Source organism: Pelodiscus sinensis, unplaced genomic scaffold (genome assembly GCF_049634645.1).
Source record: "Pelodiscus sinensis isolate JC-2024 unplaced genomic scaffold, ASM4963464v1 ctg34, whole genome shotgun sequence".
In the NCBI taxonomy this organism is placed as follows: Eukaryota; Metazoa; Chordata; order Testudines; family Trionychidae; genus Pelodiscus; species Pelodiscus sinensis.
In genome coordinates, this window is record NW_027465849.1 from 7,403,805 (window position 1) to 7,430,141 (window position 26,337).

Here is a 26,337-nt window from a genome sequence, read left to right on the forward strand (position 1 = left end):
CATAATGCCCCTTTCAAGCCACACGTGAGACCCCCCCCCCTCCCCCCACAACAGCTCCTGGGGGCAATTCCTACAGCGCCTGCCCGACGCAAAGAGATTTTATTGGTTACAGGCATTTTAAAGAACAGACGGACGCACAGACGGACGGACACCTCCCCCTCTCCCCTGGTGCACTGGGATCAGGAACCAGGAGCCCAGGGGCAGTTCAGTCGCACCCCCACCCCAGCACCAGCTGGAAGGACCATGCTGGGTGGGGGGAGAAAGATCAGTCCCCCCCTTCCCCCCAGAAGGCAGCCTGGTTCCTGCACTCCCTCCAGGGGATAAAATCACCTTTTTGCTCTTTGCTGGCTGTTTGAAGGCAGCCCCCCACCCCCACAGAGCCCAGACTGGGGGGGGGGCACTGCCCAGCTAGACCCAGCATGGGGTCCCCCACAGTTCTCCAAGGGGAGGGGCGCTGGAGGTGCGAGGGCATAGCTGGTGCAGAAGACCTAGAGGCCACAGGAGGGGGCTGAAACAGGGTGGGGGGGACCCCTGGGAGAAACCCCCCTTTTGGCCAGAGACGGTTTAGACTAGTGCAAAAACAGCAGGGGGGGGCAAGTGAGGTGCAGCTCCCCCCACCCAGAGGGAAACTCCAGGCCCCGGGCACAGCTGGCTCCAACCGCCCACAAGCAATGTCCTGGCAGGGGAGGGGCCAGCTAGGGAAATGGGGGGGCAGAGCCCCCTGCAGCACAAGCAGGATGGGTGCAGTTCAGGGCCCCTCCCGTACCCTGGCCAGTCCCCCACAAAGCCCGCAGCGAGGGGGGGTTACCAGGACACTTGGGGGGGGCTGGTTCTGCCGCATCCCAGTCCAGCAGGGCCATGCCCTGTGCAAATCCAAACCCTCTCGCAAAGGGGCGTTCCTATGGGGGGGGGGGCTGCCGGCTCTCCCAGCCCCCCCCACACTGACCGAAGGAGGGATCCAGCCCTCAGGGCTCCCTGAGACAGGCTGCCCTGCATGGGGCACTTGCAGGGTGAGATTCTGCCCCCCCAGCACGGAACCAGCCCCTGCTTTGAATTCGGACCTCGGGGGTCTCTGTGCAGCCATGGACGGGGGAGGCACCCAGGGCCCATGACACACGTGGCGGGGGGAGCTGCCCTGGAGCCTGGCACAGCCCCCCACAGGGGACAGGGATTCGTTGCACACAGCTTGCCACCGAGACTCCCCCCTCCCCAATGTCACTCCAGTCCTTGGGGCGAGAGTCCTCAGCACCCTTTGCCCAGGCTCCGGGGCACCCCACAGCCAGCTGTGGGGCTACGCCGGTCAGCAGCGGCCCGGGGGCTCTTCCCTCCACGCCTGGACAGCCGTTTGCTCTCCGCCCCGCGGGCCTGCGCCAGAGGGTGGCCGTGGGGCAGGCTGCCCCACGGTCCCGGCTACCGCACACAGACGTACTTCTTCCACCAGGCCTTGGAGAGCGCCCGCACCCGGCTGGCCCGGCCCCGCCGGCCCCGCGTCTCGGCGTGCCGCAGCCCCGCCAGGATGGCCGTGTCGAATACCTCCTTGAGGTTCTGCTGGGTGAGCGCCGAGCACTCTAGGTAGCCCACGGCCCCCACTTTCTGGGCCAGCGCCCGGGCGGCCGGCTCGGGCACCGGCTTCTCCTGGCGCCGGGCCAGGCGGACGAGCAGCTGGGCGTCCTGGCGCAAGTCGCACTGGGTGCCCACCAGCAGCAGGGGCACGGCCGGGCAGTACCGGCGCAGCTCCGGCACCCACCGCTCCCCCACATTCTCGAAGGAGGTGGGGGCCACCACGCTGAAGCAGAGGAGGAAGACGTCCGCCTTGGGGTAGCACAGCCGCCGGAGCGGGTCAAACTCATCCTGGGAGGGAGAGAGCCCCGTGAGCGCCACTGGCCACCCCCGCACCTGCCCAGCCCCCATGCTGGGGGGGGCGGGGGCGCCCCGGTGTCCCCAGGGGACGGGAATGGGGGCCCAGAGCGAGAACCACCTTGCTCAGGGTCACAAGTGAACCTGGAAGTAGAAACCCGCCCCCACACCAGTGCTCTAACTACTAGACCCCACTTCCTCCCAGAGCAGGGAGCTGCAGGCTGCCAGGGAACCACCCGGGCACGGCTGGCACCTCGCCCTGCACTGCTCTGGGCTCGGGCTGGGGCGGGGAGGGAGCTGAGCGAGGGGGCTGAGCGGCTGCTGGGCACCGGGCAAGGGGCACTGCCGGCTGGGCTCTTACCTGCCCCGCTGTGTCACAGAGGTGCAGCCTCACGGGGGTGCTGTCCACCTGCACCACGGCTGCAAGGGGGAGACCGAAGGGACCGTTACCCCCGTAGCCACCCCGTAGCCAGACCCCCTCCACCACACACACGCCAGGGGCGTGCCGCTGCACACAAGCAGGTGTCACGCTGCTGGGAGAGCACCCGCCCCCCTGCCCTAACCACTAGCCTCCACAGCCCTCCCAGGGCTAGGATAACCCAAGAGCCCTGGCTGTAACCACTACCCCCCACTCCCCTCCCAGTGCTAGGAGAGAACCCAGGAGCCCCGGCTGTAACCACTACCCCCCACTCCCCTCCCAGTGCTAGGAGAGAACCCAGGAGCCCTGGCTCTAACCACTACCCCCCACTCCCCTCCCAGTGCTAGGAGAGAACCCAGGAGCGCCGGCTCTAACCACTACCCCCCACTCCCCTCCCCACTCCCCTCCCAGTGCTAGGAGAGAACCCAGGAGCGCCGGCTCTAACCACTCCCCCGCACTCCCCTCCTCCCAGGGCTAGGAGAGAACCAGGAGCCCTGGCTCTAACCACTACCCCCCACTCGCCTCCCAGTGCTAGGAGAGAACCCAGGAGCCCCGGCTGTAACCACTACCCCCCACTCCCCTCCCAGTGCTAGGAGAGAACCAGGAGCGCCGGCTCTAACCACTCCCCTCCCAGTGCTAGGAGAGAACCCAGGAGCCCCGGCTGTAACCACTACCCCCCACTCCCCTCCCAGAGCTAGGAGAGAACCCAGGAGCCCCGGCTGTAACCACTACCCCCCACTCCCCTCCCAGTGCTAGGAGAACCCAGGAGCCCTCCAGGAGAAGCAAGGGGGGGGTCCCAATCCTGGCGGGGCGGCGGAGCCCGCCTAGAGCCCCCCCAGGGGACCTACCCGAGAAGCGGTCCAGCGCCGTGGGCACGTAGCGCGCCGGGTACCCGTTGGCGCTGTAGCTCACGGCCAGGCTGGTCTTGCCCACGGCCCCGTCGCCCAGCAGCACGCACTGCAGCTCCAGCCCGGCGCGGGGGGCCGCCGGGGGCTGGTGCGGGGGCACCGGGGGCGCAAGCGGGCACTCGGGCAGCAGCTCCTGGGGGGGCATGGTGCGGGGCGGGGGACTCGAACCGGTGGCGCCAGGCGCGCCCGGCTCCAAACGCTGCACCCGCAGGCGTGCGCTCCGCTCGGCGCTTTATAAACGCGGCTCATTTCCATAGCCGCGCCCCCGGAGGGCGGGGCCTGACCGGGGCCACGCCCTCCACGTGGGGGAGGGGGTGGCGAAAAGAGAAGGAAAGCCAGGCTAAGGGGGGCCCCTGCCAGGCACGATAGCGCCCTGCTGTGGCCTGAGCCCCCAAACTCCTTGCCCCCACATGTGGGCCCTGAGCCCCCAAACTCCCTGCCCCCACATGTGGGCCCTGAGCCCCCAAATGACATAGCCCAGGTGGCTGGTTGCGCTGTGGGGGCCCATCTGTCAATGCTCCCCCCCCCAGCCAATGGGGAGGCTGCCCCCCCAGCCAATGGGGAGGCTGCCCCCCCCACCCCATTGCACAATAGGAGGAAATGGCCCCTCTTTGCAGAGACCCAGGGGTAGGGCCTGCTCCAGCCCCGTGTGTGTGGGCCCAGCCGGGCTGCACGCTGCCCCCGGGAGCGCAAACAGGAAGGCGGCGGGTGCCGAGCGCCGCCTGTTATTGGAAACAGGGCGGAGGAGCGGGGTGATTGCAGGCCGGGGTCAAAGGGCCCTGGCTCCAGCGCGCGGTGCCTCTGTAGTTCCCACAAACAGCCCCTGCCCTTGGCTGCCAGACAGCTCGGAAACCACGGGGGGGGGTCACCCTGGAGCCTGGGCGGCCCAATCAAAGGACCTGCTACAGACAAGGGGGACTGATCTCAGCCAGGACAGCAGCTGGGTAAAGAGGGGGCTGATTTGGGGGACCCGCAGCAGCCCCCATGGCAAAGGGGACCAGGCGGCTGGCTGAGCGCCTCGCCGCTGCCCTAAGACGTACAATAAATCCGCAGCCCCCGTTTCGGGGGGGGGGCTGCCCCGAGTCGCCAGGTGAGAGCCGCACACTCGCCCAGCCAGGGGGCCGACAGCAGGAGCCAGCTGCCAGGAAGCCCCCTCCATCACCAAGACGTGGGGGGGGGGCACAGCGCAGCTTTGGCACAGGTTGCCAATAACCAGCTCCTGGCGTCTGCAGAGAGCAGCCCCCCGAAAGGTCACAGCCAGCCCGGGCTGCAATGCCAGGCACTGGGCAAACCCAGCACCCCACAGGAACGAATCAGCAGGGCAGGGCCGGGGCCAGGCACCCTGAACCCCCAGGGCACCCCTCTCTGCTCACAGCCACGGTGCTGGCCCCAGGAGGGAGCCACAGGGCAGCTCAGCTGAGAGCAGGGGGCCAGAGAACGACGGGGCTGGAACTGGGTCCTGCTCCGGGGAGGGGAGCATGTGCCCTAGATGGCATGAACAGCTGGTAAACTAGCTGCCACTCAGCACCCGGTTGCCCATCCCACACCCTGCCCGCCCTAGCAGAGGTCATGGCACTAAGGCAGAAATCCCCCTCCCCTCCCCTGCTGCCCCCCTCCCCAAGCCTCAGCTCCGGGAGGCAATGTCCCATGGAGGGCGTGTGGCACACGGAGCACAGGGCAGCCGAGAGAATCTGGGGCAGGCTGTATGAGATTGCTATTTCCAGCCGGGCTCTGGGGGGGGACGGCCCCATCTGCAGCAGAGGCCAGGTGAGGACAGACAGGCTGGGAACAGCTCAACACTGGGGGGAACCGCTCCCCCGTCCCAGGGGGCTATGTCCCCCCCACCCAGCAGGGCTCACTTGACGAGAGTCATGGGCTGGGCCAGCTCTGCTGGGAGCAGCCGCCCCTCGGTCCGAGATCCCTGGGGAGGAAGCAAGAGCAGGGGAGGATGGCGGCAGGGTTGCTGCATAGGGGGTTTATTTCGCACTGGCCCCCAGGCATGGGGCAGGAGCAGGGAAGCCGCCCCCGGACCAGAGCAGGGAACCGGGCGGGGGGGTTGCCACAGCCTCCAGGACAGCAGCGCGGTGCGGGCCGAGTGCCCGGCCCTGCCCCTCCCTGGGCAAGGATCCAGGCAGGACTCACTGGCAGGAGAAATCCCATTGCTGGAAGGGAAGAGATTAGAGCCATCAGAAAGCAGCCGTTTCGGGGGCCTGGAATGGGGGGGCTGGGAGCCAGGAACCCGGGAGCCTGCCCCAGTGGGGGCTTGGCCCACAGAGCAAAGGCCAGCCAGCCCCAGGGCCAGCCACTCTGCGTGGTCTCTGGGCAGTGCCCCCTCTCCCCCGCACCACCCCGGCTTGGCTACTCACATCGGTTTTGACCTGCACCTTGCCGGGCTTCAGGTACTGGCTCTCCTGCACCACGCTGCTGGGGAAGAAGCCCAGGCGGGCCGGGTGCTCCCCGTAATAATCCCCCTGCACCTAAGGGGAGGAGATGGGGAGGCTCAGCCAGGGCACCAAAGGCCCCCCCCTCCTTCCAAGCAGCCCTCCCACCCGAGAGCTCCAGCCTAGACAGGGCAAGCTCCCCCCACCCTCCAGGGACTAGCCCCCCACGGCTCGAGACCCACAGCAGCCCCCGCTGCCCCTCCTCCAGAGGGCACTGGGCTGAGCTAGGAAGCGGTGATGGGGGCCGTGATGGGCTTAGGAAGTCAGGTCAGGCCCCGCCTCCAGCTTTCTCCTTCCCCTCCCCCCAGGACATGAAACTGAACCTGTGGAACTCCTTGCCAGAGGATGTTGTGAAGGCCAGGACATTAACAGGGTTCAAAAAAGAGCTAGATCAGTTCATGGGCAGGTCAATCAATGGCTGTTAACCAGGACGGACAGGAATGTTTGCCTGGACATGGGTGACAGGGGAGGGATCATGTGATGATTTCCTGTTGCATTCCCTCCCTCTGGCATCGGCAGACCGGTCCCTGGGCTGACCCAGTCTGGCCGCTCTTATGCCAGGATCCGATGCCCCAGTGGAGCAACGGGAGCCACTTTCAGGGTTCTGCATTGAGCCACCCAGCCAGCCCGGGCCCTGAGAATGCCCCCCCCCCCCCCCGCTAGCCACAGGGGGGGGGCACCCAGCCACTCACGCTGCCGCCCCAGAACAGCCGGCCCCGGCCCTTCAGCTTGGAGAAGACGTAGACGACCTGCCCGCGCTGAATGGAGAGGAAGCGGCAGTCGGGGGCGATGTAATCCTGCACCGCCACCGCCATGGAGATGGGATCTGGGGCAGCGGGAGGACAAGCGGGTCACTATGCTGCCCCCCACCCAGGATCCTTCCCCCCAGGCTACCCCCCCCAGCCCAGCCCTTAGCAAACCCTCCCCCGCCCCAGCAGAAAGGGGAGCAGGTAACTGGTTACTCGGTTACCCCCTAAGCATCACCCCCTTACATCCCCCTCCCCTTCCCTCTCCAGGTCCGCTGCCCCCACCTCCCCCAGCCCTGCCCCCGGCCTCGTCCGCTGGACACCTACGGCTGCAGTCCGCGTCCGCGCACAGCTTCTTCTCAGCCAGCTTGCCCAGCTGGGGGCCCCCATGGAACAGCCCCAGCAGGGCGAACAGCAGAGCGGCCTGGGCCCAGCCCCGGGCATTCGCCATGGCGGCAGAGGCTGCGGGCTCGGACGGACCCGGCTGCGCTTCTAGTCGCCGCCCTGAGCCCTTTTCAGAGGCCGTGGGAGCAGCTGTGCCGTTGCAGAGCAGGTGCCGATGCATTCCACAGGGCACCCTAGCATCCGTGGCAGGGCCACGCCTTGCCGGGCACTTAGGGACACCCTTCTGAGCCGTGGCTGGGCCACGCCTTGCCAGGCACTTAGGGACACCCTTCTGAGCCGTGGCAGGGCCACGCCTTGCCGGGCACTTAGGGACACCCTTCTGAGCCGTGGCAGGGCCACGCCTTGCCGGGCACTTAGGGACACCCTTCTGAGCCGTGGTTGCCCCAGGAGGCGATGGTCTCACCTCTTTTTCCGAGCTGTGGGTGCTCTGCTCATTAGCCGGGTGGCATCTGCAGCTTTGCTGAGCAGCTGCACAAGCACCCAGCTGCCAGCACACACAGCCGAGGGGTCCCCCCGCTGGTGCCAATCAACAGCTCACACCACTGCACTCTACACCCCATGGTGCCACATTTTAAGTCTACCCCTCCCACCGCATCCTTGTGACAACTCCAGCTTGCCAGGTGCTCGTCCCAGAGGCCGGCTGGGGCTCTGCCCTTCTCCAGCCCCACGGCTCTCCACTTCCTCTGTGGCTGCTGCTCCTGTCCACCCCAGAGGTGGCTGCACATCCACAGCTGGGTGGTGTCTTTACGCCCACACCTCAGGCCACTCAGGTCCTGAGGGGAGGATCCGGCCAAGGCCCCCGGGTCACGTTCTCTCTACCCTTCCGCGCCGCTTTTGAAAATCAGCTGGTGCCACAAACTCAAAGCTGGGCGTAAGGCCGGCCAATGACGCAGGGACCAGGGGCCGGCTGTCGGCTAACATACTGGGCCCATTGTCCCCAGCCCGCAGCTCAGAGGCTGAGGCCCAGGGAGGGGGTGGTAATGCTGGGCCCTGCCACTGTCAGAGGGAAGCACTCCTTCCCCCTCTCCCCCCACTTCAGCCCCATGGTGGAGGGAATCCAGGAGCCCCCTCCCCCATTGCTTGGTGGCAGCAGTGGGATTCTCCTTCCGCACCGCAGCCCAGCTGTGCTGAGGGGTAGGGGCGTGTCCTGCCTATAGGGGGCTGTTGGGAAGCATCTTACCCCCCACCCCTCCAGGGTTCCTCTGGGCAGCACGGGAAGGGACAAACAAGCTTTGGAGCCAAGTCACTGTTGAAGGGGACCTGTGTATGAGGTTGACCCCCCCCCCCCGGCCACCAGGGGGCGCTGCTGACACTGGGCACAGCACTGGCAAGCTCCCCCCACAACTCCCAGCATGCAATGCTCCATGCAGCCAGGGGGGCACTCTAGGCTGTGTTGTAAGGATGGGACAATTTGCTCAGCCAAGACAAGCCGACCACAAGAGACTTCTGGGATACTGGTGGGGTAATCCCCACGCCCCAGGCTGAGTGTAACTCTTAAGCTCCGCCCGGAGAGCTGCAGCTCAGGAAACTGACTCCCATGGGGTCCCCCCTGGAGCCCAGCCAAGGACACACGAGCAAGGCGGTGGAGAGGTGACAAAGGGAGCTTTTATTGGAAAGGGAGCTCCAGGTGCAATGTCTGAACAGCAGACCCTGGGTACAATGCTTCAGGAAGGTTTAGCTGCCCCTAGCCGCCCCCCACCCATTGCAGCCACCAGGGCACGGGCTGGCTCCAGGCTCCTCGCAGGCACGGGAAGACAGGCCGGCTCCGGAGTCACTTACCCGCTCGGGGCAGCCAGGCCAAACGGTGCACAAGGGGCTCTGGGGAAGGAAGGAGTTTGGGCTGGAAAACCGGCCAGCCCTGCGGCCAGACTTACCTGCCAGGGAACTGGTTTAAAAAGGGGGGCTGGTTGAGAACAGACTAACTGGGGGTGAGGGGAGCAGTCCTGGGCCCCGGGGGGCTTCATTTCTTGGCGAAGGAAATCTTCATGGCGTTGCTCTGCGTGATCTTGAAGCCCTGGAGGGCGTCACGGGCAGCGCCAGCCTGCACCTCGTTATCGAACTCCACGAAGGCGATGTCGTGCCGGCCAGGCACCAGCCGCACCTCCTTGAAACCCGGGAACCTGGGGGGCAGGATCCGGCCATCAGAGGGACAGACCCCTGGATTGCTCTCGTACCCCCACCGTGCCCACAAGCCACACCTCCCCCCCAGGGGGTAGCCCCACACGGCACGCCCAGAGGGCCCAGGCCCCGCACTCACTGATTGAAGAGCATGGAGAGCATGAGCTCGTTGGTCTCCTCCGGCAGGCTGGTGAGGAAGAGGATGTGGTTGGGCGGGTTCTCCGAGAGCTGAGGGGGAGAGAGCAGAGTGAGGCCGGGAGCCCTGCAGGGCGGCGCCAGCCAGACGCCCACAGCAGGGGCAGTGCCCAAGGCAGCCCCCTCCTCACCCCCATTACCAGGGGAAAGTGCCCCCGATCTCCATGCACCAGCGCCCTCCGGGCCTCAGCACTCCCGGCTTCTCAGCAGGGGCAACTGGCTCGGAGATCATCCCACACGAGCCTCCGAGCTCTCTTCCACTGCCCACCGCAGCCTGCGTCTTGGAGGGGAACGGCCCAAGCCCCACGCCTGGAGGAAGCTCTGGTCCGACCGGGCGGCTCCCAAGCCGTGCTCTGTTGTACTCACCTGCTGGGTCGGCGGCATCTGGCCTGGCATCATCTGCTGAGGGGCCATTCCCCCAGGAGCCATACCCCCCGGAGTCATGCCAGGTGGGGGGATCATGCCCGGAGGGGGCATATATGGCGGCTGGCCTGCCATGTGGTGCATCATGCGAGGGCCCTGGTTCATTTGTGGCATCCCCTAGGAGAAAGAGAGAGGGAGGCCTGGCTTCACAGCAAGATCCTGGGTGCAGAGCTGCCCTGGAGGCTTTGAGAGCTGGCAGCCCTGGCACTCACAGCTGTCCGCAGAAGCCAAACACAGCCGGCAGCCTTTGCATCTGGGAACAGCCTGAGACCACACTGGCCGCACAGGGAAAGGCTCCCCCATGGCCCTAGCTTCGCCTGCCAACCAGCCACTGAGCCAGTCAGAGAAGCTGCTGGTGTTACTTACAGGGACAGCTCCTTGCACCGCAGCTGACACCGGCGCGGTCGTGCCAGGCATCTGCTTCTTGACCGGGGGCGTCTCCGGGCCTTTGGGCTTCCTCTTCTCCCGCTTGCGGTCCCGCTCCACATAGGTGCCTTTCATTTTCGATATGATGTCCGAGTCTGACTTGGCGTACTGGATCCTCTGGCGGGAGATACCATTCATCAGGAGGAGCACGGCCAACCGGCACCTCTGGCCACTCCAACAGCACCCTCCAGACTGGCTCCCTCCCCAGGAGGGGGGGCAGCACGCAGCACTTACCATGGGCTTGTCGTAGAAGGGGAACCCCTGCATAGACCTTAAGGCATTTGTGGCACTGCTGATTTCCTTGAAGATGACGAAGGCTTGGCCTCTCATCTTCAGACTCCGAGACACCAGGATATCCAGGATCTGGCCAAACTGCGAGAAGATGGCGTAGAGAGATTTCTTCAGCTCTAGGGGAGAGGCACACAGTTAGGCACACGGATCGGACAGACACCGCTCGACCGCCACGAGGAGCTGTGCACACAGCGGAGCTGGGGCAAAGCAAGCAACTCCGGTGCACACCTGCCACACCAAAGAGAGGGGGTCAGTCCTCCTCAGCCAGATGGCACCGGGGACGGCCAGGGATTAGAGCCCCTGCCTCCTCCGAAGTACGCGCCGTGGGTACCAACCCCTCAGCCCACCCACACGGCCAGCCCAGGCCAGGAACGCCCGCGGGAGTTGGCTCACCATCCTTCTTGATCTTCTCGTTGAGGTTGTTGATGTAGATGGTGTGATTGGGGCGGGTTTCCGGGACAGCCATCCTAAGTGCTTCGCAACCACGGGGTCTAAGGAGAAGAGACAGTCAACGGACACACCCGAGCCATGGCGATGTGGTTCCCCAGGCCACAGCAGCCCCATGATGGGCGGGGGTGGGGGGGGTTTGGCTCCAGGGGTCATGGCCCCCAGGAGATCCCCATGGTGCCCATCCAGTAGCTGGAGCAGTGGGATCCCAGCAGGTCAGAGCTTGCACAGGGGTGTGATGCGCGGGTAACGCCCCCCCCACCCCCCTGCGGAGGGGTGTGATGCGCGGGTAACGCCCCCCCCCACCCCCCTGCGGAGGGGTGTGATGCGCGGGTAACGCCCCCCCCACCCCCCTGCGGAGGGGTGTGATGCGCGGGTAACGCCCCCCCCACCCCCCTGCGGAGGGGTGTGATGCGCGGGTAACGCCCCCCACACACCCGCTCGCTCACTCCTGCCTGGCCCAGCCAGCACACACAGAGAGCCAGGGCCGCGTCTGGGGTCATGACCTCACCATGGGGGGGCGGGTCAGCAGGGCAGCCCCGCCCCCCACTGTACGACAGCCCCGCCCCCAGGGAGCTAGGGCGCCCACCCTGGGGGGAGGGGAGCCAGCACGTGGCTCTGCGCCCGGGAGAGACCCGGATGTAGAGACCACCCCCCCCCCGGGAACCCCACCCCCTCGGAAAACGCCCCCTCCCCCGCCAATACCGCCCCCTCCCCCGCCAATACCGGGCTGCCCAGGCCGGGCCCGGCCCCGGCTCCCGACCCCGCGGCCCGATGGCCCGGCCCCGCCGCGGCCGCTCACCGATGGAGCCCGATGGAGTCCGCAGGCCCAGGCCGCCCGCCGCCGCCACACGAGCCGCGCCGAGAGCGCCGTCCGCGTGGGCCAATCAGCACCAAGCAGCCTCGGCCTCACCAGCCTATCCAAAAGCGCGCCCTGCCAGCCCCGGCCAATGAAAGGACGTCGGCCCCGGGCCTGGGAGCCAATCCCGGCCGTGCCGCGCGCCTGGAAAGGGACCAATCCGCAGGGGGCGAGCGTGGCTCGCCCGCCTAAGCCGGGTGGTCGGCAAGGTAACTCCCGCCCCCTGAACGGCCATTGGCTGAGAGCAGCTGTCAGTAGCCGCTGTGGCTCTGCTGATTGGCGGCCTTTGGCGCGCGCCCCGGAAGGAAGGGGAGACACAAAGGAAGCGGGTGTCCAACCACGTGACTAGACTCGTCCGACCGCAGACCTGTCCCGCCATCGCCTTCTTGGGGGGGCACCTGACACCGCCCCCGGTGGCGACCCCTGACCCCTCCAAGCCACGCCCCCTCCCCCCGCCCGCCAACTGACCTCTGACCCCTGGCCTAGTCTGCGCCCTTTGACCTCCTGCTGCCCCCAGCCAGGGCGGGGATGGCCCATAGGGGTGGGGTGCCTGCCCCTCCCCCACCCACTCTAACCCCCCACCAGGGCCCTCCCCCCACCCCCCAGCCCGGCCCTGCCTTGCCCCCTCCCCCGCCGCCTCCCCCGCTGCCCCCCCCTGCTCAGTCCCTGCCCGTGTGCGGGGTCGACAAGGCCAAGTTCTTCAAGGCGGCCCTGGAGCGAGCGGCCCCCGCGCCCGGGGGCAGAGACGACGTCCGGGAGCTGCTGAGCCGCAGGACAGCCAGGTGGGGCCCCGCCCGGTCACCCCCCCGGGCTGGGTCCCGCCAGTCTCGCCTGCTGAGCCGCGCCGGGCCTGGGTGGGCGACCCGCTTGGTATTCCCAGCGCCAGGGGTGCCCGTGCTGCAGGGAGCGGGTCTAGGGCTCGGCAGAGGGGCACTCTCTCGGCAGCGCAAGGGGGCATTGTGGGGCAGGGAGCAGGGCCGGGGCTCAGCAGAGGGGCACTCTCTCGGCAGCGCAAGGGGGCATTGTGGGGCAGGGAGCAGGGCCGGGGCTCAGCAGAGGGGCACTCTCTCGGCAGCGCAAGGGGCCGCTGTGGGGCAGGGGAAGGGGGAGGCATCGCTCAGCTCTGACCCCAGTTCCCCAGGATGGCCATAGAGATTGGTGTGTTGCTGGAGGTTCCCGTAACTCTAATGAGACATAGACGTTCATGCCTGGTCTCTGCTCTTTGCTCCAGAGCCCGGGTGTGCTGAACTCCAGTGTCCTGGCCAGGGCCTAATTCGGATCATTCCATTTTGCTTCCCTAAATTCAGTTGGCCAGGCAAGAGGGTACAGGACCTTGGGCCACTTCCTGTCCCATAGTGGGGCGTGGCTGTGTGGCCGGCCGACAGTGGCCACATCCCACCCCAGAGACCGCCGCAAACCCTGCAGCAGATGAAGTCAGCACTCTGCTTAGTTCTCCCAAAAGGAGGAGACATGATCTTCACATTAGTCACGCGGAGGGGCCCACATTGGGGAAGAGGGGCTGCGGGGCAAACGGGCAGTAAGAGCTTGTTTGGGTCTTTCTTTCAGCTTTAGCAGGCATTTAAAGTGGCTTCTGTACAACAAGCCGGTGCCTTCCTTAATCCAAGAGGGACCTCAGTGAGTATTGCAACCACGGGCAAAGGAAGAGGGGAGGGGTTTGGGGTCCCAGTCCTATGGAGCCACAGCTTCCCCGTCTGGCATTTACTCCCTCCCCAAAAGTTGCCAAGAGCTGTTCTGTGAGCATGGCAGGGCGAGGAGCATAGGCCTGGCCAGTCTGAGCTGGCAGGGAGCTGGCTGCTGTTACACACCAGTTGTGTTACGTCAGCGCCTAGGACTCCCAGCCACGGACTAGGCCCCTGTTGGGCTGGGTCCTGGACAAACATCCTAAAAGACCATCCTTGCCCCAGAGCCGTGCAATCTCGGGCTAAGATAGAGCCAGTCCGTGGAGACAGACAGAGCACGGAGTGATGGGAGACCAGGAGACCATGCCAGTGTAGTGGCCAGGGGTCTCCGCACAGCGGCGGTCTAATCTCCGTGAGGTGTCTTGGAGGTGTCCCAGCAAAGGAGAATTTCCCAGAGCGCTGCTCAGGAGGAAGAGGAGGGAGCCGTGTGGATATTTACGGGGAGCTCCGCTCCAGCAGTGGGCGAGAGTTCAAAAGGCCGGGGAAGCATGACTCGCTGTGTCAGAGGGAAAAGGAGCATGAGGAGGTAGCACAAGGTCTGACGAGTTGATCTAAACGTAACGTCCCACTCGGGGGCAGTCCTTAGAACTGTCTGGCCTCTTCCACCTTGAGCAAGCATCCCTAGACAAAGCGGCTGCTCCCCCTAGCCCCCGCTTGGGGGGGCGAGTGGCAGCCTCCGTGAGTTGTACCTCGCACCTTGGAGAGGAGGAACGACGCCAGGAGCTGGTGTCTGTGGCCAGATGCTCCCATTAGATCATATCATAGCCCCAAGGGGAAGCGAGAAATGTGGGGAGGCCGGGAACGGGAGGGAGAGGAGGCCAAAGGACACGGTGACCCAGGGAAGCATTCCAGGGTGGACTGTGCTGCAGAGAATTACCTGTCTTTGAATCCAGCTCAGCCTGGGGACCGGGATCCCAGCAATGTCTCTTCTCCCTCCCCCTCCCCCCCCAGGTGCGGGCTGGTGGCACTGTGGATGGCAGGCTCCCTCCTCGGTCTGTCCCAGGACATCTCCCTGGAGAGGATCCTGCGGGTAGCGTTGGAGAGAGGCTACACCGCCCAAGGGGAAATGTTCTCAGGTCAGTCGTCACAATCGCCCACGGCAGGCGCTTTGCACTGGGCTGGGCGCTGGAGGGACTCTCCAAAGCCCGTTCCGGGCTGCGACTGGGTGAGGAAGTCCAGTCCCCAGAGGGCCCCGTCACCGGTATGTGAGAGAGGGCCCCAGGGAGCCATGGGAGCTCTGCTCTCGCCATGCTGAAATTCAGACGTTGCTGGGAGCCGGCCGCCTTCCCGGAAGGGCTGCTTTGGGCTCGGTGGAGGGAAGCTGGGGCCCGCGTAACAGCCTGTGCTGGACCGGAGGTCAGATCCGATGAGCTAATTGTCCTTTACTCTGAGCCCTGCCTTCTGCCTGGCTGCGGCTCCTGGCTCTGGCCCTCCAGTGAGGTTCGTTTGCTTGGAAACTTGCAAGCGCCTTGGTTGGGAAAATCCCCACGGCCGGGCTGCTAATTTCCCGGCCGAGGCAGAAGGCCCCTCTGGGAGCCGCGTCTGGCTAACACCGGCCTCGGGCAGAGATCGTGAGACTCTCCTACGCCCTCAGGGCTGGGGACTCCCCTTTGGCGCTTTTCGGGCCCTCACTGTCCAGCCTGCCTGGACACTTCTGCTTTCTTTGAAAGCACAAGATCCCTTGGAATCCCGGGGCTGCAGGAGGTGGGGCTTTGTCGGGAAAAACACCGGCTCTCCTTGGCAAGGCTCCCGCATGCAGGCCCCAGCCTGGATGAAGGCCCCAGTGCCGGGTAACAGTGTGGTACGTTCTCTCTGATTCTCGCAGGGACTGGTAGGATCAGCTGGCCCCAGCTCCTGTAGAACAGGGGCCACAGGCCTGCCCTGAATTTGCTCCTGGGTGAATGAAGCTGATCTTTCCAAACACCAGCCTGTCTGGGTCTAAACGGCTCCAGCGACAGACCCCACCGCAACCCTGCCAGTCGCAAATTCCCCTCCCCATTATAGATCTCTGCCCGCTTCCTGTCTGAATTGGTTTAGCTTCACCTCCCAGCCCGGGCTTGTGTTTGATCTTTGTCACCGGCCCTTGGAGATCAAATTGCCATTGCCCGTGTCAGATCACATCCCCCGCGGTGGGTTTCCCTTGCGAGCCGTTGGGGCGCTGCTTAGGGGAGCAGAAAGCCGGGGATCCTGAGCCAAGCTTGGGCCGTGCAGCTAGGGGTGGGCCCAGGGGTGGCCCTAGACTAGCTGCCAGCAGCTGGCGCCCTAGGCAACCCATGCAATCGGCACCTCCACCTCCAAACTCCTCAATGATCTGGCGCCACCATTTGGCGCCCCATTTAACTTGGCGCCCTAGGCGACCGCCTACTTCGCCTATATGGATGGGCCGCCCCTGGGTGGGCCCGAGGGCAGCTTGAATTCCTGTCCCTGCCTCTCCCAGCGGCTGACATGGCCCAGCTGGCCGAGGAGGTGTTCCCGTGCCGGGCAGAGCTGCTCTCAGGAGGCCTGGAGGGAGAGAACCAGGAAAGGATCCTTCGCCATCTGACTGCTGGCTGCCCCCTTCTGCTGCCGTATCCTTCCCTTGAGAAGGGCGGGTGTGTCCCCGGCGATGCCCCATCTGTGCTGGTATCCGAACCGCAGCTTGCACGGGTGGGTGGGACTGGTGGGGTTCAAATCCCCCCGGAGAGCAGGCCCGGTGGTGTCATTTTAAAGGCAGATGCAGCTGCTTCTGGGGTGGGACGTGGCCACCATGTCGTTCGTCTCCTCTTCCTGGCTGTGGGGGCGGGGGAGGTTGAATGGGGAGCAAGTGCGTTTCGCTCTCCTGGCAGTTAAATACACCCCCCTGCCCACCCCGCCCCCTTCTCCTGCCTGCACCCTGCCCGTTGGGGGCAGGTTCTGACAACAGCAGATTTCAAGCTACAGCCCCTCTCCGGTCAGAGGGGTTTAGCGTCTCCTCGCCTGCTTGTGCTGCCATGCGTGCCCAGGCGGGGCGGGCAGGAGCCGGGGGCCCAGAGCCGGGGCAGCCTGCTCTCCCTGCGTGCCCCTTCCTCACCGGCCCACTTGCCGCGGTTCCCTTGGCAAACCTTAACAGCCGTCCCAGCTACGACGAGGACTCCAACCACGAGCCCTGCCGGAGGCGCGGCTTCAAAGCCCACTGGGCCGTGGTCTCAGGTAGGGCCCAGCCCCCGGGGGACGCCTGGCCCCTGCGGGAACAGCCCCTGGACTCTGGTGCGCAGGGCTCAGACCCCTCACTCCCGGGCTGCTCTCGGGGTTGTGAGCTTGTCCCGATGCCACCCCAGCTGCCTCCCTGGAAGAGCCTGGTGCCCCCTGTTTCTCGGCTGGGGCTGCCCAGCCGCTGGGGGGAAAGACCAGCTCCTAGGGGAGCTTCCTGGGCGCAGGGAGAACGAAGCCACGCAGGTGAGTTGGCCTGGCTACACATCCAAGGCTCACCACCAGGGGGCGGCTGGTGGCCGGGCATGGGGCCAGCCCGCAGAGTTCACAGGGGGCCTGACTTGGATGCTGCCTGCCCCCGCGACCCCTAAGTGTCCCAGATCCCCGTAGGGGGCTGCAGCACCAGGAAACGGCAGTTACTTGCGGCTGGCTGCTCCGACAGGACACCCACGTCTGGGTTCCCAGCATGAAACTGACAAGTTCCTCTCCCCCGTCAGGAGTCCTGCTGGGCCTCCAGGCCAGCGCCCTCTGCCCAGCCTGCCAGGAGGACGGGGAGATCTCCGGCCTCTTCCGCCCCGGCCCAGCCTCCCCCCCGCCCAGCCCGGAGCACGTGGCGGAGATCTACCTGCTCGCCAAGCAGGGCAAGAGCTGGCGCCCCCAGCTGTGGCGCTACCAGCAGGCGCACGAGAGCAACGCCCAGCTGACGGACTTCTGCCCCAAGCGAGCGGGGGATGGCAAGGTGTACGTGGTGCCCGCTGGCGGCGTGAGAGCCGGGCTCTGCGGCAGGACCGTGCTGCTGTACCCCAGCACCACAGAGAGCCCCCTGGCCCAGCTCCCCCCTGCGGTGGGGCAGTAGGAGCACTGGGCAAGGAATCTGTACACGTGCCCACCTGCTGCAAACGCCCTGGGGCCTGCCCATGCCACGACGGGCAGCGGGGCCTAGTGGGTGGAGCCCTGAACTGGGCTCGGGGCCTGGCTCTGCCTCTGTTTCCCCTCTGCAAAATGGGCCTCGAGCTGGGCATGGGGAGGGGCAGGAGGTACAATATTCAGCCCCACTGAGGAGAGGGTCACTGGTTTAAAGTGATGGATGTGGCCTCTTCCTCCTGTGCCACAGGAAGTGCTGCGCCGTGGGAGAGGGACGGCTATTTTCGGTCCTTCCTGGAGGAACTGCCCCTCTCCCACTCAGTGACACATTTTCAGATGTCCCAGATTCCCCGGTGCGGGGCTGCAGCGCCAGGAAACGGCAGGTACTTGCGGCTGGCTGTGAAAATAACTTTGCGCTTCCTGTCTACCCTCTGCCCCCTCCAGTGGTAGTTCTTGAGAGCTGGGACTGGATCTCGGGGCACGGATCTCAGCCCCACTCCCGGGCAGCTCTTGGGGTTATGAGCTTGTCCCGATGCCACCCCCAACTGCCCCGGTCTGGGCAGTGCCTGGACTCCAGTGGCTGGGCCACAGACGGCCCGACGGGCCCTGATCTCGGCCGGGGTCTGGGTGGCGCCCGGCCCGATGGGCCCTGATCTCGGCCGGGGTCTGGGTGGCGCCCGGCCCGACGGGCCCTGATCTCGGCCGGGGTCTGGGTGGCGCCCGGCCCGACGGGCCCTGATCTCGGCCGGGGTCTGGGGGGCGCCCGGCCCGACGGGCCCTGATCTCGGCCGGGGTCTGGGTGGCGCCCGGCCCGACGGGCCCTGATCTCGGCCGGGGTCTGGGGGGCGCCCGGCCCGACGGGCCCTGATCTCGGCCGGGGTCTGGGGGGCGCCCGGCCCGACGGGCCCTGATCTCGGCCGGGGTCTGGGGGGCGCCCGGCCCGACGGGCCCTGATCTCGGCCGGGGTCTGGGGGCGCCCGGCCCGACGGGCCCTGATCTCGGCCGCGGTCTGGGGGGCGCCCGGCCCGACGGGCCCTGATCTCGGCCGGGGTCTGGGGGGCGCCCGGCCCGACGGGCCCTGATCTCGGCCGGGGTCTGGGGGGCGCCCGGCCCGACGGGCCCTGATCTCGGCCGGGGTCTGGGGGGCGCCCGGCCCGACGGGCCCTGATCTCGGCCGGGGTCTGGGTGGCACCTGGCCCGACGGGCCCTGATCTCGGCCGGGGTCTGGGGGGCGCCCGGCCCGACTGGCCCTGATCTCGGCCGGGGTCTGGGGGGCACCCGGCCCGACGGGCCCTGATCTCGGCCGGGGTCTGGGGGGCGCCCGGCCCGACGGGCCCTGATCTCGGCCGGGGTCTGGGTGGCGCCTGGCCCGACGGGCCCTGATCTCGGCCGGGGTCTGGGGGGCGCCCGGCCCGACGGGCCCTGATCTCGGCCGGGGTCTGGGGGGCGCCCGGCCCGACGGGCCCTGATCTCGGCCGGGGTCTGGGGGCTCCCGGCCCTACAGTCTCAGCTCTCTACAGCTGCTGTCATCCCCCTAACTCGGGAACTTTAACCACATCCCGCACACGCACAATAAAGACAGAGGCTGTTTGCTTTCTACCATGGGCAGGGTCTGTTTATTGTGACAGGCTCCTGCCCCAGAGCCTTTGCCGTGGTCCCTTGGCCCAGCACCCCTTCCCCTCTGGGGGGGGGGGGGGCGAGCCCCATGCCAAGAAATGAGCCAGAAGGGTTTATAAATAACAGAGAAGGGGCTGACGGCTGGGTCCTGGTCTGCCCGCAGGGGCTCCGGGGTGCAGCAGTTTGCAGGGGGGCTCCACTACCAGTTCTAGGTACGCCCCCAAGGCGCTGGGCCGCTTCCAGTGTAGCATGTAGGGGACCAAGTCCTGGGTTCCAGTCCTACGTGAGCCTCTGTGCCTCAGTTTCCCCTCCCATCACTGGTGGGGAGGCCTTTGACACAAGCTGGCAGGGATCAGGGGCTGGGAGACCTCGACCTTGAGAAATGAACCTGAGCGGAAGGGGAGGGGGCCCAGAGGAGCCACCTTTGGTTCAGTTCTGGCTGGTTGCTGCCGGGGCCCGGCGCTCGGGATCGCTGAGCCGCTGCCCTCCGAAGCGCTGGTATCTGCCGGCCAGCGCCCGTGTCTCCGGGGTTGCCTCGCCCTGTAAAACGGGTCCCTCGAGGTGCGCGTGACGGGTGCTGCTCTCCCGGCCGAGGTGCCCTCCCCGAGGGCAGAGCTGCCGGGAGCTGCCGTGCCCATCCCAAAGCAGCCGGCTGGGGCGTGGGGGGCCCCCCAATCCAAGCCGGCCCGCTAGCGTGTCTGGCTGTTTACAGACTAGGCAGGCAGGGCCCGCCCGCTGCCCAGAGCCGGTCCGGGGTGTCCGCGGGCGCCCGGCTCACTCCTGCGCCATGGTGCTGAAGATGGCGATGAGATTGTCCAGCCCCCAGAGGTAGCCGTCCTCCCGGTTCCCCTCCACCCACGGCAGCCGGTGCGTCAGCGTCTGCCCCCCGGCCAGCGGCACCGTCTTGCCGAAGTCGATCATCCAGACCTTGGCCAGCCCCGTCTGGTCGTGGACGAAGAGCAGAGAACTCCCCACCACCTGCCGGGGGGGCAAACAGAGCTCTGTGAGTGTGGGGCTGGGCGCAGGACGCCGGGGTTCTGTCCCCGCTCAGGGAGGGGAGGGGTGCCTAGTGGTTAGAGCAGCGACTGGGAGCCATAGGAGGAGGGCGCTCTGGAACCCAGCCCCTCCAGGCGCATCACCATGTGGCCGCAGGAGACCAATGTCCTTCCCAGAGACCCAGGGCTGCCAGGCCCCAGCCACGTGTGGGCAGCAGCACAGACCCCGTGTCCTGGTGCGCATGCCCTGGGGTTGGCACAGAGAACCTCCCCCAGCCCCACACCGAGCCAGAACCTGCCTCGTGGGTCTTGAAGAACTCCGACTGCTCCAGCGCCGCCCGCAGCTCCTCCAAGCGGCCCAGGTAGCTTCTCTGGGGAGGGAGGGGAGGCAGGGGGTGAGGCCAGCAGGGTGCCAGGGTGCTGCGGGATCTGCCCGGCGTGCCAGTGGGATCTAGCCCGTCTGGGCTCTGGCCGGGAGGGGAACGCAGCTGGCGCTGGCAATCCAACAGGGGCACCCTTGCCTGGCAGGCGGGGCTGGCCCCAGGGCCCCATTGCTGCAGGGAGCAGATGGGGAGCCCAGCAGGGGGCGCTCTTCCCTGGCCAGGCTGGCCCAGGGGTAACACTAGGAGGTGCTATGGGGCAGTTCAGTAGGGGGTGCTGTGCTGCAGCAAGCAGCAGGGGGTGCTCTTCCCAGGCAGGAAGATCTGACCCCAGAGCAGCACTAGGGGGCTCTGTGAGCCAGGAAGTGGGGTGGAGACTTGGCAGGGGGCGCTCTCCCTGGCAGGCAGGGTGGCACTAGGGGGCGCTCTCACCTGGAAGTCAGGGTTGCACTAGGGGGCACTGTGGGGCAGGGGTGCTCTCCCCTGGCAGTGAGGGGGTGCTGCAGGGCAGGAAGTGGGGGGCTCAGCAGGGGGCGCTCTCCCCTGACAGGCAGGACTGGCCCCAGGGCCACACAAGGAGGCCAATGGTTGAACAAAAGCCCCACAGATTTCGGCCAGCTGCTGCATCCCACCCCAGAGGTGGCTGCATCGCAGCAGCAAAGAGCCAACTGCCCCCCCAGCCGGGACCAGTGGCACCGACAGGGAGCCCAGGTTCTCACCAAGATGGTTCTGTCGCCAGCCACGAAGTCGGCCAGAGCCTCAACCACCTGCTCCGGCAGCCGCGTCTCCTTGAAGTTGGTGCTGCAGGTGCCGTCGGCTTTCTGGGGACACAGAGACCCGTCTGCCCGGGCAGAGCACGACCCGTGTGCCCCAGCCAGAGTGGATCCCCCTCCCCAGACGAGGCACCCCCAGGCTGGCTTTCCCTCCCAGAGGTGGGCCCGACCCAACTGCCAAGCCTGCTACCTATCACCCAGATGTGACCGCATTCCCTGCCAGGCCTGCTCCTTCCCCTGCCAGATGTGTGACCCCGCCCCCAGTCAGGCCTGCTCTTCCCCGTCAGATGTGTGACCCCGCCCCCAAACAGGCCTGCCACTCCCCCTTCCAGATGTGACCCCGCCCCCAGTCAGGCCTGCTCTTCCCCCTGCCAGATGTGACCCCGCCCTCAGCCCCACCTTGATGCCCTCGATGCGGAAGCCCAGCGTGGCCGTGGAGCTGAGCGACTCCCTCCACTGCATGTAGCGGGGCTTGAGCACGGCGCGCTGGGCATGCTCCTCGGGCGTGGGGGCCCCCGGGTTCACCGCCACCATCTTCTCGTACATATCGTGGCGCAGCCGGGGCTGCTGGCGGGCCTCCCGCAGCTCCTCCTCCAGGTACGTCCTGTGGGGCAGAGCGAGGCTCAGCGGGGGGTCACCCCACACCTAGACCCGGGCTGCTGGGGGCTAGCACACCTGGGTTCCCTCTCTGAGACGGGAGTGGGGGCTAGTGGTCAGAGCTGGGGGGCTGGTTGCCAGGACTCCTGGGTTCCCTCTCTGGGAAGGGAGTGGGGGCTAGTGGGTAGAGCAGGGGGGCTGGGTTCTAACCGCCTGCTGCCCCTCGCTGAGTCAGCCCGCCCCTGCCCTGCCGCCGGGCTCCCACCTGACCCCCATCTTGCAGTCCATGATGGAGGGCGCCTCGAAGCCGGCCAGCAGATCCTCCATCTGGTTGTAGCTCTCGCCGTCCTGCTGGGCCGGCCCGAAGTAGGCGGGCACGTGGGGGCGCAGCGAGTCCTGCATGAGGCACTGCAGACACCACTGCTCCCGCGCGCAGAACTTCTTCAGCACCCGCCCGTAGGCCCCGGCTCTGAAGTTCCCTGCGGGGGCAGAAGGGGGCAGCTGCTGAGAGGGGCGCCCGGCCGGTGCCCACAGGACACACGGCGCCGTCGGCGCCCCGCGGCCAGAGGGGATGGTCCCCCCGTCCCTCCCCCGCAGAGCCACGGAGGCTGCTGCCGGCCCCTCCCCTCACGGCTTCCCCTGCCCGCGGCCCCTCACCCGCATGGCCGGCCAACTGCACCCAGGGGTAGCGCTTCTTGAAGGACACAACGAAGGGCGACCAGTGGACCATGGTCTTGAGTTTCTTCCACGCCTTGGCCTAGAGAGAAACAAGGAGGCGGGGTCAGCGCCCGGGTCCCTGCGGCAGGGCCTGTGCAGCCGGCACCACGGTGTCACCCGGAGTGTGAGCGGGGGGGACAGGTGAAAGTCCCAACTGAGATCAGTCCTGGCTGAGACCAGGGCCCATCGGGCTGGGCACCGCCGCGATCTGGGCCCCAGACCCTAACTGAGAGACCCTCCCTGCCCCATAAGGTTAGTTCTCCCCACATTACGGATGGGGAAACTGAGGCGCTAGGGGATGTACCCAAGGTCACCCAGCATGCCAGTGGCAGAGCTGGAGAAAGAACAAAAAAGGGGGTGACTCCTCCCCCTAACTCCTTTGCAGCAACCACTAGTCCCCACTCCCTTCCCAGAACCAGGTCCCCGGCTCCCTGCCCCCCACAAGCATGGCATACAAGTGGGATCAGTCTGACCCCAGTTATGGTCTAGCTCCTCGGCCAGGCCCACCCCCCGCGGGCAGCCTCCCTGCAGCCCTCTCTGCACCGGCCCTCCTCGGGGTCTGCCCGCCGCCGGCGCCCGGAGCCACAGGGCATGGAGGGTTGTGACAGGCGCAGCCCCACACCCACACGCTGGCTGTACAGCCACCTCTGCTTGGCACAGCCGGAGTCCCCAGCCCCCCGCACGTGGACTTTCACCCAGGGCAGAGGCTGCTCCCGGGCTAATGACGCCAGCTAATGCTGGCACCAGCTGCCTACGGAGCTGCTGAGATCGGCTCCCATGCTGGCCCCTCTGGTCAGGGGCAGGCGTCAGGCCGGCCCCTCGCCTCCTCCCCCAGCCCCTGCTCCGTCACCATCGGCTCCAGGCACCTGTGGGAGGTCCAAGCCAGGGCAGGCCCCGGGAGAGGGGCCAGGACTCCTGGATTCCTCCGGGGGTTTCTCAAGCAGACAGCCCAGCGTGCGCTGCAGCCAGGGACCAAAGCAGCTCCCGCTGCCCCAGCGTCCCCCTTTAAATAGAAACGCGTCCGCAGCAGCCCGGGCTGAGCGCCGAGAGCTCCCCCGCCCCGGCCTGACGCACATTTTCCATCCCAAGCGCCTTGCGGTTTCTTGCTGACTCTGCGCGAGGCGGCAGAGAGGTGCGGCTGTGGGGAGCGTCAAGCCACAGCAAAGCCGGGGGGGGGGGGGGGGGGGTGATCGGGGACAGGTTGGCCTGGCTGCAGACACAGGAGAGCCTGGGCCAGAAGTGAGGGCACAGGACTGGAGTCGGCACTGCTGGCTCTGCCACTGATGGAGGGTCAGCCCTGGGCAACTCCCTGCATCTCCCCCATGTCCCAGCTCCCAGCAGGGACATGGGGAGAACAACTTGCTCTTTGTAGCTCTGAGAGGGTTCAGTGCCTGGGCCGATGGGGCCCCGATATCGGCCGGGGTCTGGGCAGCGCCTGGCCCGATGGGGCCCCGATCTCGGCCGGGGTCTGGGCAGCGCCTGGCCCGATGGGGCCCCGATCTCGGCCGGGGTCTGGGCAGCGCCTGGCCCGATGGGGCCCCGATCTCAGCTGGGGTCTGGGTAGCGCCCGGCCCAACTTGATCTCGCCTGGGGTCTGGGCAGCGCCTGGCCCGATGGGGCCCCGATCTCAGCTGGAGTCTGGGCAGCGCCTGGCCCGATGGGGCCCCGATCTCAGCTGGGGTCTGGGCAGCGCCTGGCCCGATGGGGCCCCGATCTCAGCTGGGGTCTGGGCAGCGCCTGGCCCGATGGGGCCCCGATCTCGGCCGGGGTCTGGGCAGCGCCTGGCCCAATGGCAGCCCAAATTTAGGATACTATCAAGGTGCCCCCTCACGCTCTCCCAAACAGCTACACGGCTGGGTCTCACTTACCTGGGAAAGCAGCTTTTAGAGAACCCCCGGGAAGCCAGTCTTCACTGGATCTCCAGTCCACATCCCAAGCTGCCGGGGAAGTAATTCCCCAGCACCTGCCTGCGCAACCCCGCCCCCCCGCCTGGGTGGCATCAGGGCAGGGCCCAGAGTCAGAGACTTGTCATGGGAAGCGGAGGCTGGGGCGTGCCAGTGTTTCTACCCCCACAGGTTTGTCTGCTCTGTACGCGGGGGCGGCATCCAGGCTGCCAGCCCCTTTCCTGTTCCCGAGAGCTTCTGAGCCACCTGTGCCACAGGGAGCATCGCCCAAGTGCAACAGGTGGGGAAACTGAGGCACGCAGCAGGGCCACCCTTTGACAAGCTGCCGTAGGCCGAACCCATGGCCTGGGGAGGCTGGCCCTGCGGTGGAGGTGATGGGACAGAACCCAGGAGATCTGGGTCTGCCCCGGCTCCTTGCATGACCTTGCTCTGTGACTCAGTTTCCCCCTGGCAAAGCGGGGATAACGCTGCTGATTAGCTAGCTGCAAACGATGCCCTGTCACCAGCCTCGCCCTGACCGCTGCGAGGCTCCGCACCGCCCCATAGGAACCCAGGCATCCTGCTCTGAATCACTAGGCACCCCCGCTCCTTCCTCATTCACGCCCCACTGAGCCGGCAGCCCTCTGAGCACCTGGCTGCCCAGAAAGCCGCAGCTAGGACCTGCCAGCTGGGGGCTCAGCATGTTGGCCATGGGGCAGAGGCCAGGCACAGGGGGGCAGCGGGTTGTTTATGTCGCTGGTGGAGCATGGGGGCTAGAGGGGCCCACACCTCTCCCTCCACCGCCCATTGGCCTGCCCCGGCCCAGCACCCGCTCTGACCAGTGAGGGCACAGGGGCACCCAGCGGAGGGTGGGACCCAGCAAGGGGGCCTTTGCTCCCTGCCCCTTGGAGGCCTGGTTCCAGAGGGGGGGAAGGGAGCCAGGACTCGTGGCTTCTCCGCAGCTCCGGAGGGGAGTGGGGCCTAGTGGTTGGAGCAGAGGCTGGGCTCCCTAGTTCCCATGCTGGCTGTGGCGGGTCGATCCCTCCTCAGCTTTCGTGGGGCGGAGCTGGCGGGGGAGGGGCAGTCGCTGTGTGTGCGGGGGGGGATGTTTGCTGCCCCCCCCAGCCCGAAGCGCTCCCCCCGAGGTCGGAGGCGAAGTCCCCCGCCCCGCTCAGCGCTCGCTGCGCAACCCGCCCCGAGGGGCGCAGAGCTGAACGGCCAGGGCCCCCCCCCATGGGCTGCTGAGCGGTCAGACAAGGGGGGGGGTCTGATCCCCCCCCCCGGACAAAGAGCAGCGCCGGCCGGAAACAACTCACGGGGGGGAGCGTGGCCGCCGGACACCTGGGTCCTTTCTCTATGGGGGGGGGGGACGCCTGGGTCCTCTCCCTGCGGGGGGGGCGTGCCCGGCTGGAGCCCCCCCCCATCTCCGCCCCGCGTGCACCTACCCGGGCGCGGCTCCCGTCCCGCTGCTTCATGGCTCGCGGCGCTGCCTGAGCCGCCCCCTGGCAGCGGGGGGGGAGGCGGAGGGAGGGGGCGACGCCGGGGGTTGCCAAGCAACCGAGCCAGCTGGCCAGGAATTTTCCATGACACCCACAGCACCCACCCGGAACACTGGGCACCCCCCTCCGCGGAGCTGGCAGGGCTGGGACCCTGCCCCCACCGGCAGCCTCAGTTTCCCCAAATAACAACAGCTCCGTGGGGGGAGGGTTTAGCCCTGATCCCCACTGGGTCTGGGCAGCGCCTGGCCCCCCCTGATCCCCACTGGGTCTGGGCAGCGCCTGGCCCCCCCGATCCCCCACTGAGTCTGTGCAGCGCCTGCCCTCCCTCCCCCCGATCCCCACTGGGTCTGTGCAGTGCCTGGCCCCCCCTGATTCCCACAGCACCTGGCCCCCCTGGGTCTGTGCAGCGCCTGGCCCCCCTGATCCCCCCTGGGTCTGTGCAGCGCCTGGCCCCCCTGATCCCCACTGGGTCTGGGCAGTGCCTGGCCCCCCCTGATCCCCACTGGGTCTGGGCAGTGCCTGGCCCCCCCCCGATCCCCACTGGGTCTGGGCAGTGCCTGGCCCCCCCCGATCCCCACTGGGTCTGGGCAGTGCCTGGCCCCCCCCCCGA

At 67.2% G+C, this 26,337-nt stretch overlaps 5 protein-coding genes across 7 annotated transcripts; 1 reads left to right on the forward strand and 4 right to left on the reverse strand.

Annotated features, from left to right (window-relative positions):
- Positions 1-71: 71 nt before the first annotated feature.
- LOC142823830 (rho-related GTP-binding protein RhoU-like) lies at positions 72-3,409 on the reverse strand. Its single transcript, XM_075915401.1, has 3 exons — positions 3,124-3,409; positions 2,219-2,277; positions 72-1,851 (listed from the first exon to the last, which is right to left on the reverse strand). The coding sequence occupies exons 1-3, from the start codon at positions 3,326-3,328 to the stop codon at positions 1,411-1,413; spliced, it is 705 nt and encodes a 234-aa protein (XP_075771516.1). The 5' UTR covers positions 3,329-3,409; the 3' UTR covers positions 72-1,410.
- A 1,734-nt stretch (positions 3,410-5,143) lies between these two features.
- Positions 5,144-7,505, reverse strand: LOC112545941 (melanoma-derived growth regulatory protein). The gene is made up of 4 exons (XM_075915028.1): positions 6,698-7,505; positions 6,317-6,450; positions 5,550-5,660; positions 5,144-5,345 (listed from the first exon to the last, which is right to left on the reverse strand). Exons 1-4 carry the CDS (start codon positions 6,933-6,935, stop codon positions 5,322-5,324), a joined length of 507 nt encoding a protein of 168 aa, XP_075771143.1. The 5' UTR covers positions 6,936-7,505; the 3' UTR covers positions 5,144-5,321.
- Positions 7,506-8,362: 857 nt separating this feature from the next.
- On the reverse strand, positions 8,363-11,636 carry SNRPA (small nuclear ribonucleoprotein polypeptide A). 2 transcript variants are annotated; one of them, XM_075915026.1, is made up of 7 exons: positions 11,478-11,636; positions 10,622-10,719; positions 10,172-10,344; positions 9,878-10,054; positions 9,455-9,628; positions 9,033-9,121; positions 8,363-8,895 (listed from the first exon to the last, which is right to left on the reverse strand). In XM_075915026.1, the coding sequence occupies exons 2-7, from the start codon at positions 10,692-10,694 to the stop codon at positions 8,736-8,738; spliced, it is 846 nt and encodes a 281-aa protein (XP_075771141.1). In that variant the 5' UTR covers positions 10,695-10,719; positions 11,478-11,636; the 3' UTR covers positions 8,363-8,735. The 2 variants fall into 2 exon arrangements, with proteins under 2 accessions (XP_075771141.1, XP_075771142.1); XM_075915027.1 differs by lacking the exon at positions 11,478-11,636 and adding an exon at positions 11,402-11,425.
- A 191-nt stretch (positions 11,637-11,827) lies between these two features.
- ACTMAP (actin maturation protease) lies at positions 11,828-18,865 on the forward strand. 2 transcript variants are annotated; one of them, XM_075915023.1, is made up of 6 exons: positions 12,155-12,316; positions 13,101-13,169; positions 14,186-14,310; positions 15,672-15,801; positions 16,332-16,402; positions 16,900-18,865. In XM_075915023.1, the coding sequence occupies exons 3-6, from the start codon at positions 14,208-14,210 to the stop codon at positions 17,256-17,258; spliced, it is 663 nt and encodes a 220-aa protein (XP_075771138.1). In that variant the 5' UTR covers positions 12,155-12,316; positions 13,101-13,169; positions 14,186-14,207; the 3' UTR covers positions 17,259-18,865. The 2 variants fall into 2 exon arrangements, with proteins under 2 accessions (XP_075771139.1, XP_075771138.1); XM_075915024.1 differs by lacking the exons at positions 15,672-15,801; positions 16,332-16,402 and having other exon boundaries at positions 11,828-12,316.
- A 50-nt stretch (positions 18,866-18,915) lies between these two features.
- ITPKC (inositol-trisphosphate 3-kinase C) lies at positions 18,916-25,738 on the reverse strand. The gene is made up of 7 exons (XM_075915025.1): positions 25,674-25,738; positions 22,286-22,385; positions 21,894-22,107; positions 21,431-21,635; positions 20,978-21,079; positions 20,178-20,249; positions 18,916-19,861 (listed from the first exon to the last, which is right to left on the reverse strand). Exons 1-7 carry the CDS (start codon positions 25,701-25,703, stop codon positions 19,658-19,660), a joined length of 927 nt encoding a protein of 308 aa, XP_075771140.1. The 5' UTR covers positions 25,704-25,738; the 3' UTR covers positions 18,916-19,657.
- Positions 25,739-26,337: the final 599 nt, after the last annotated feature.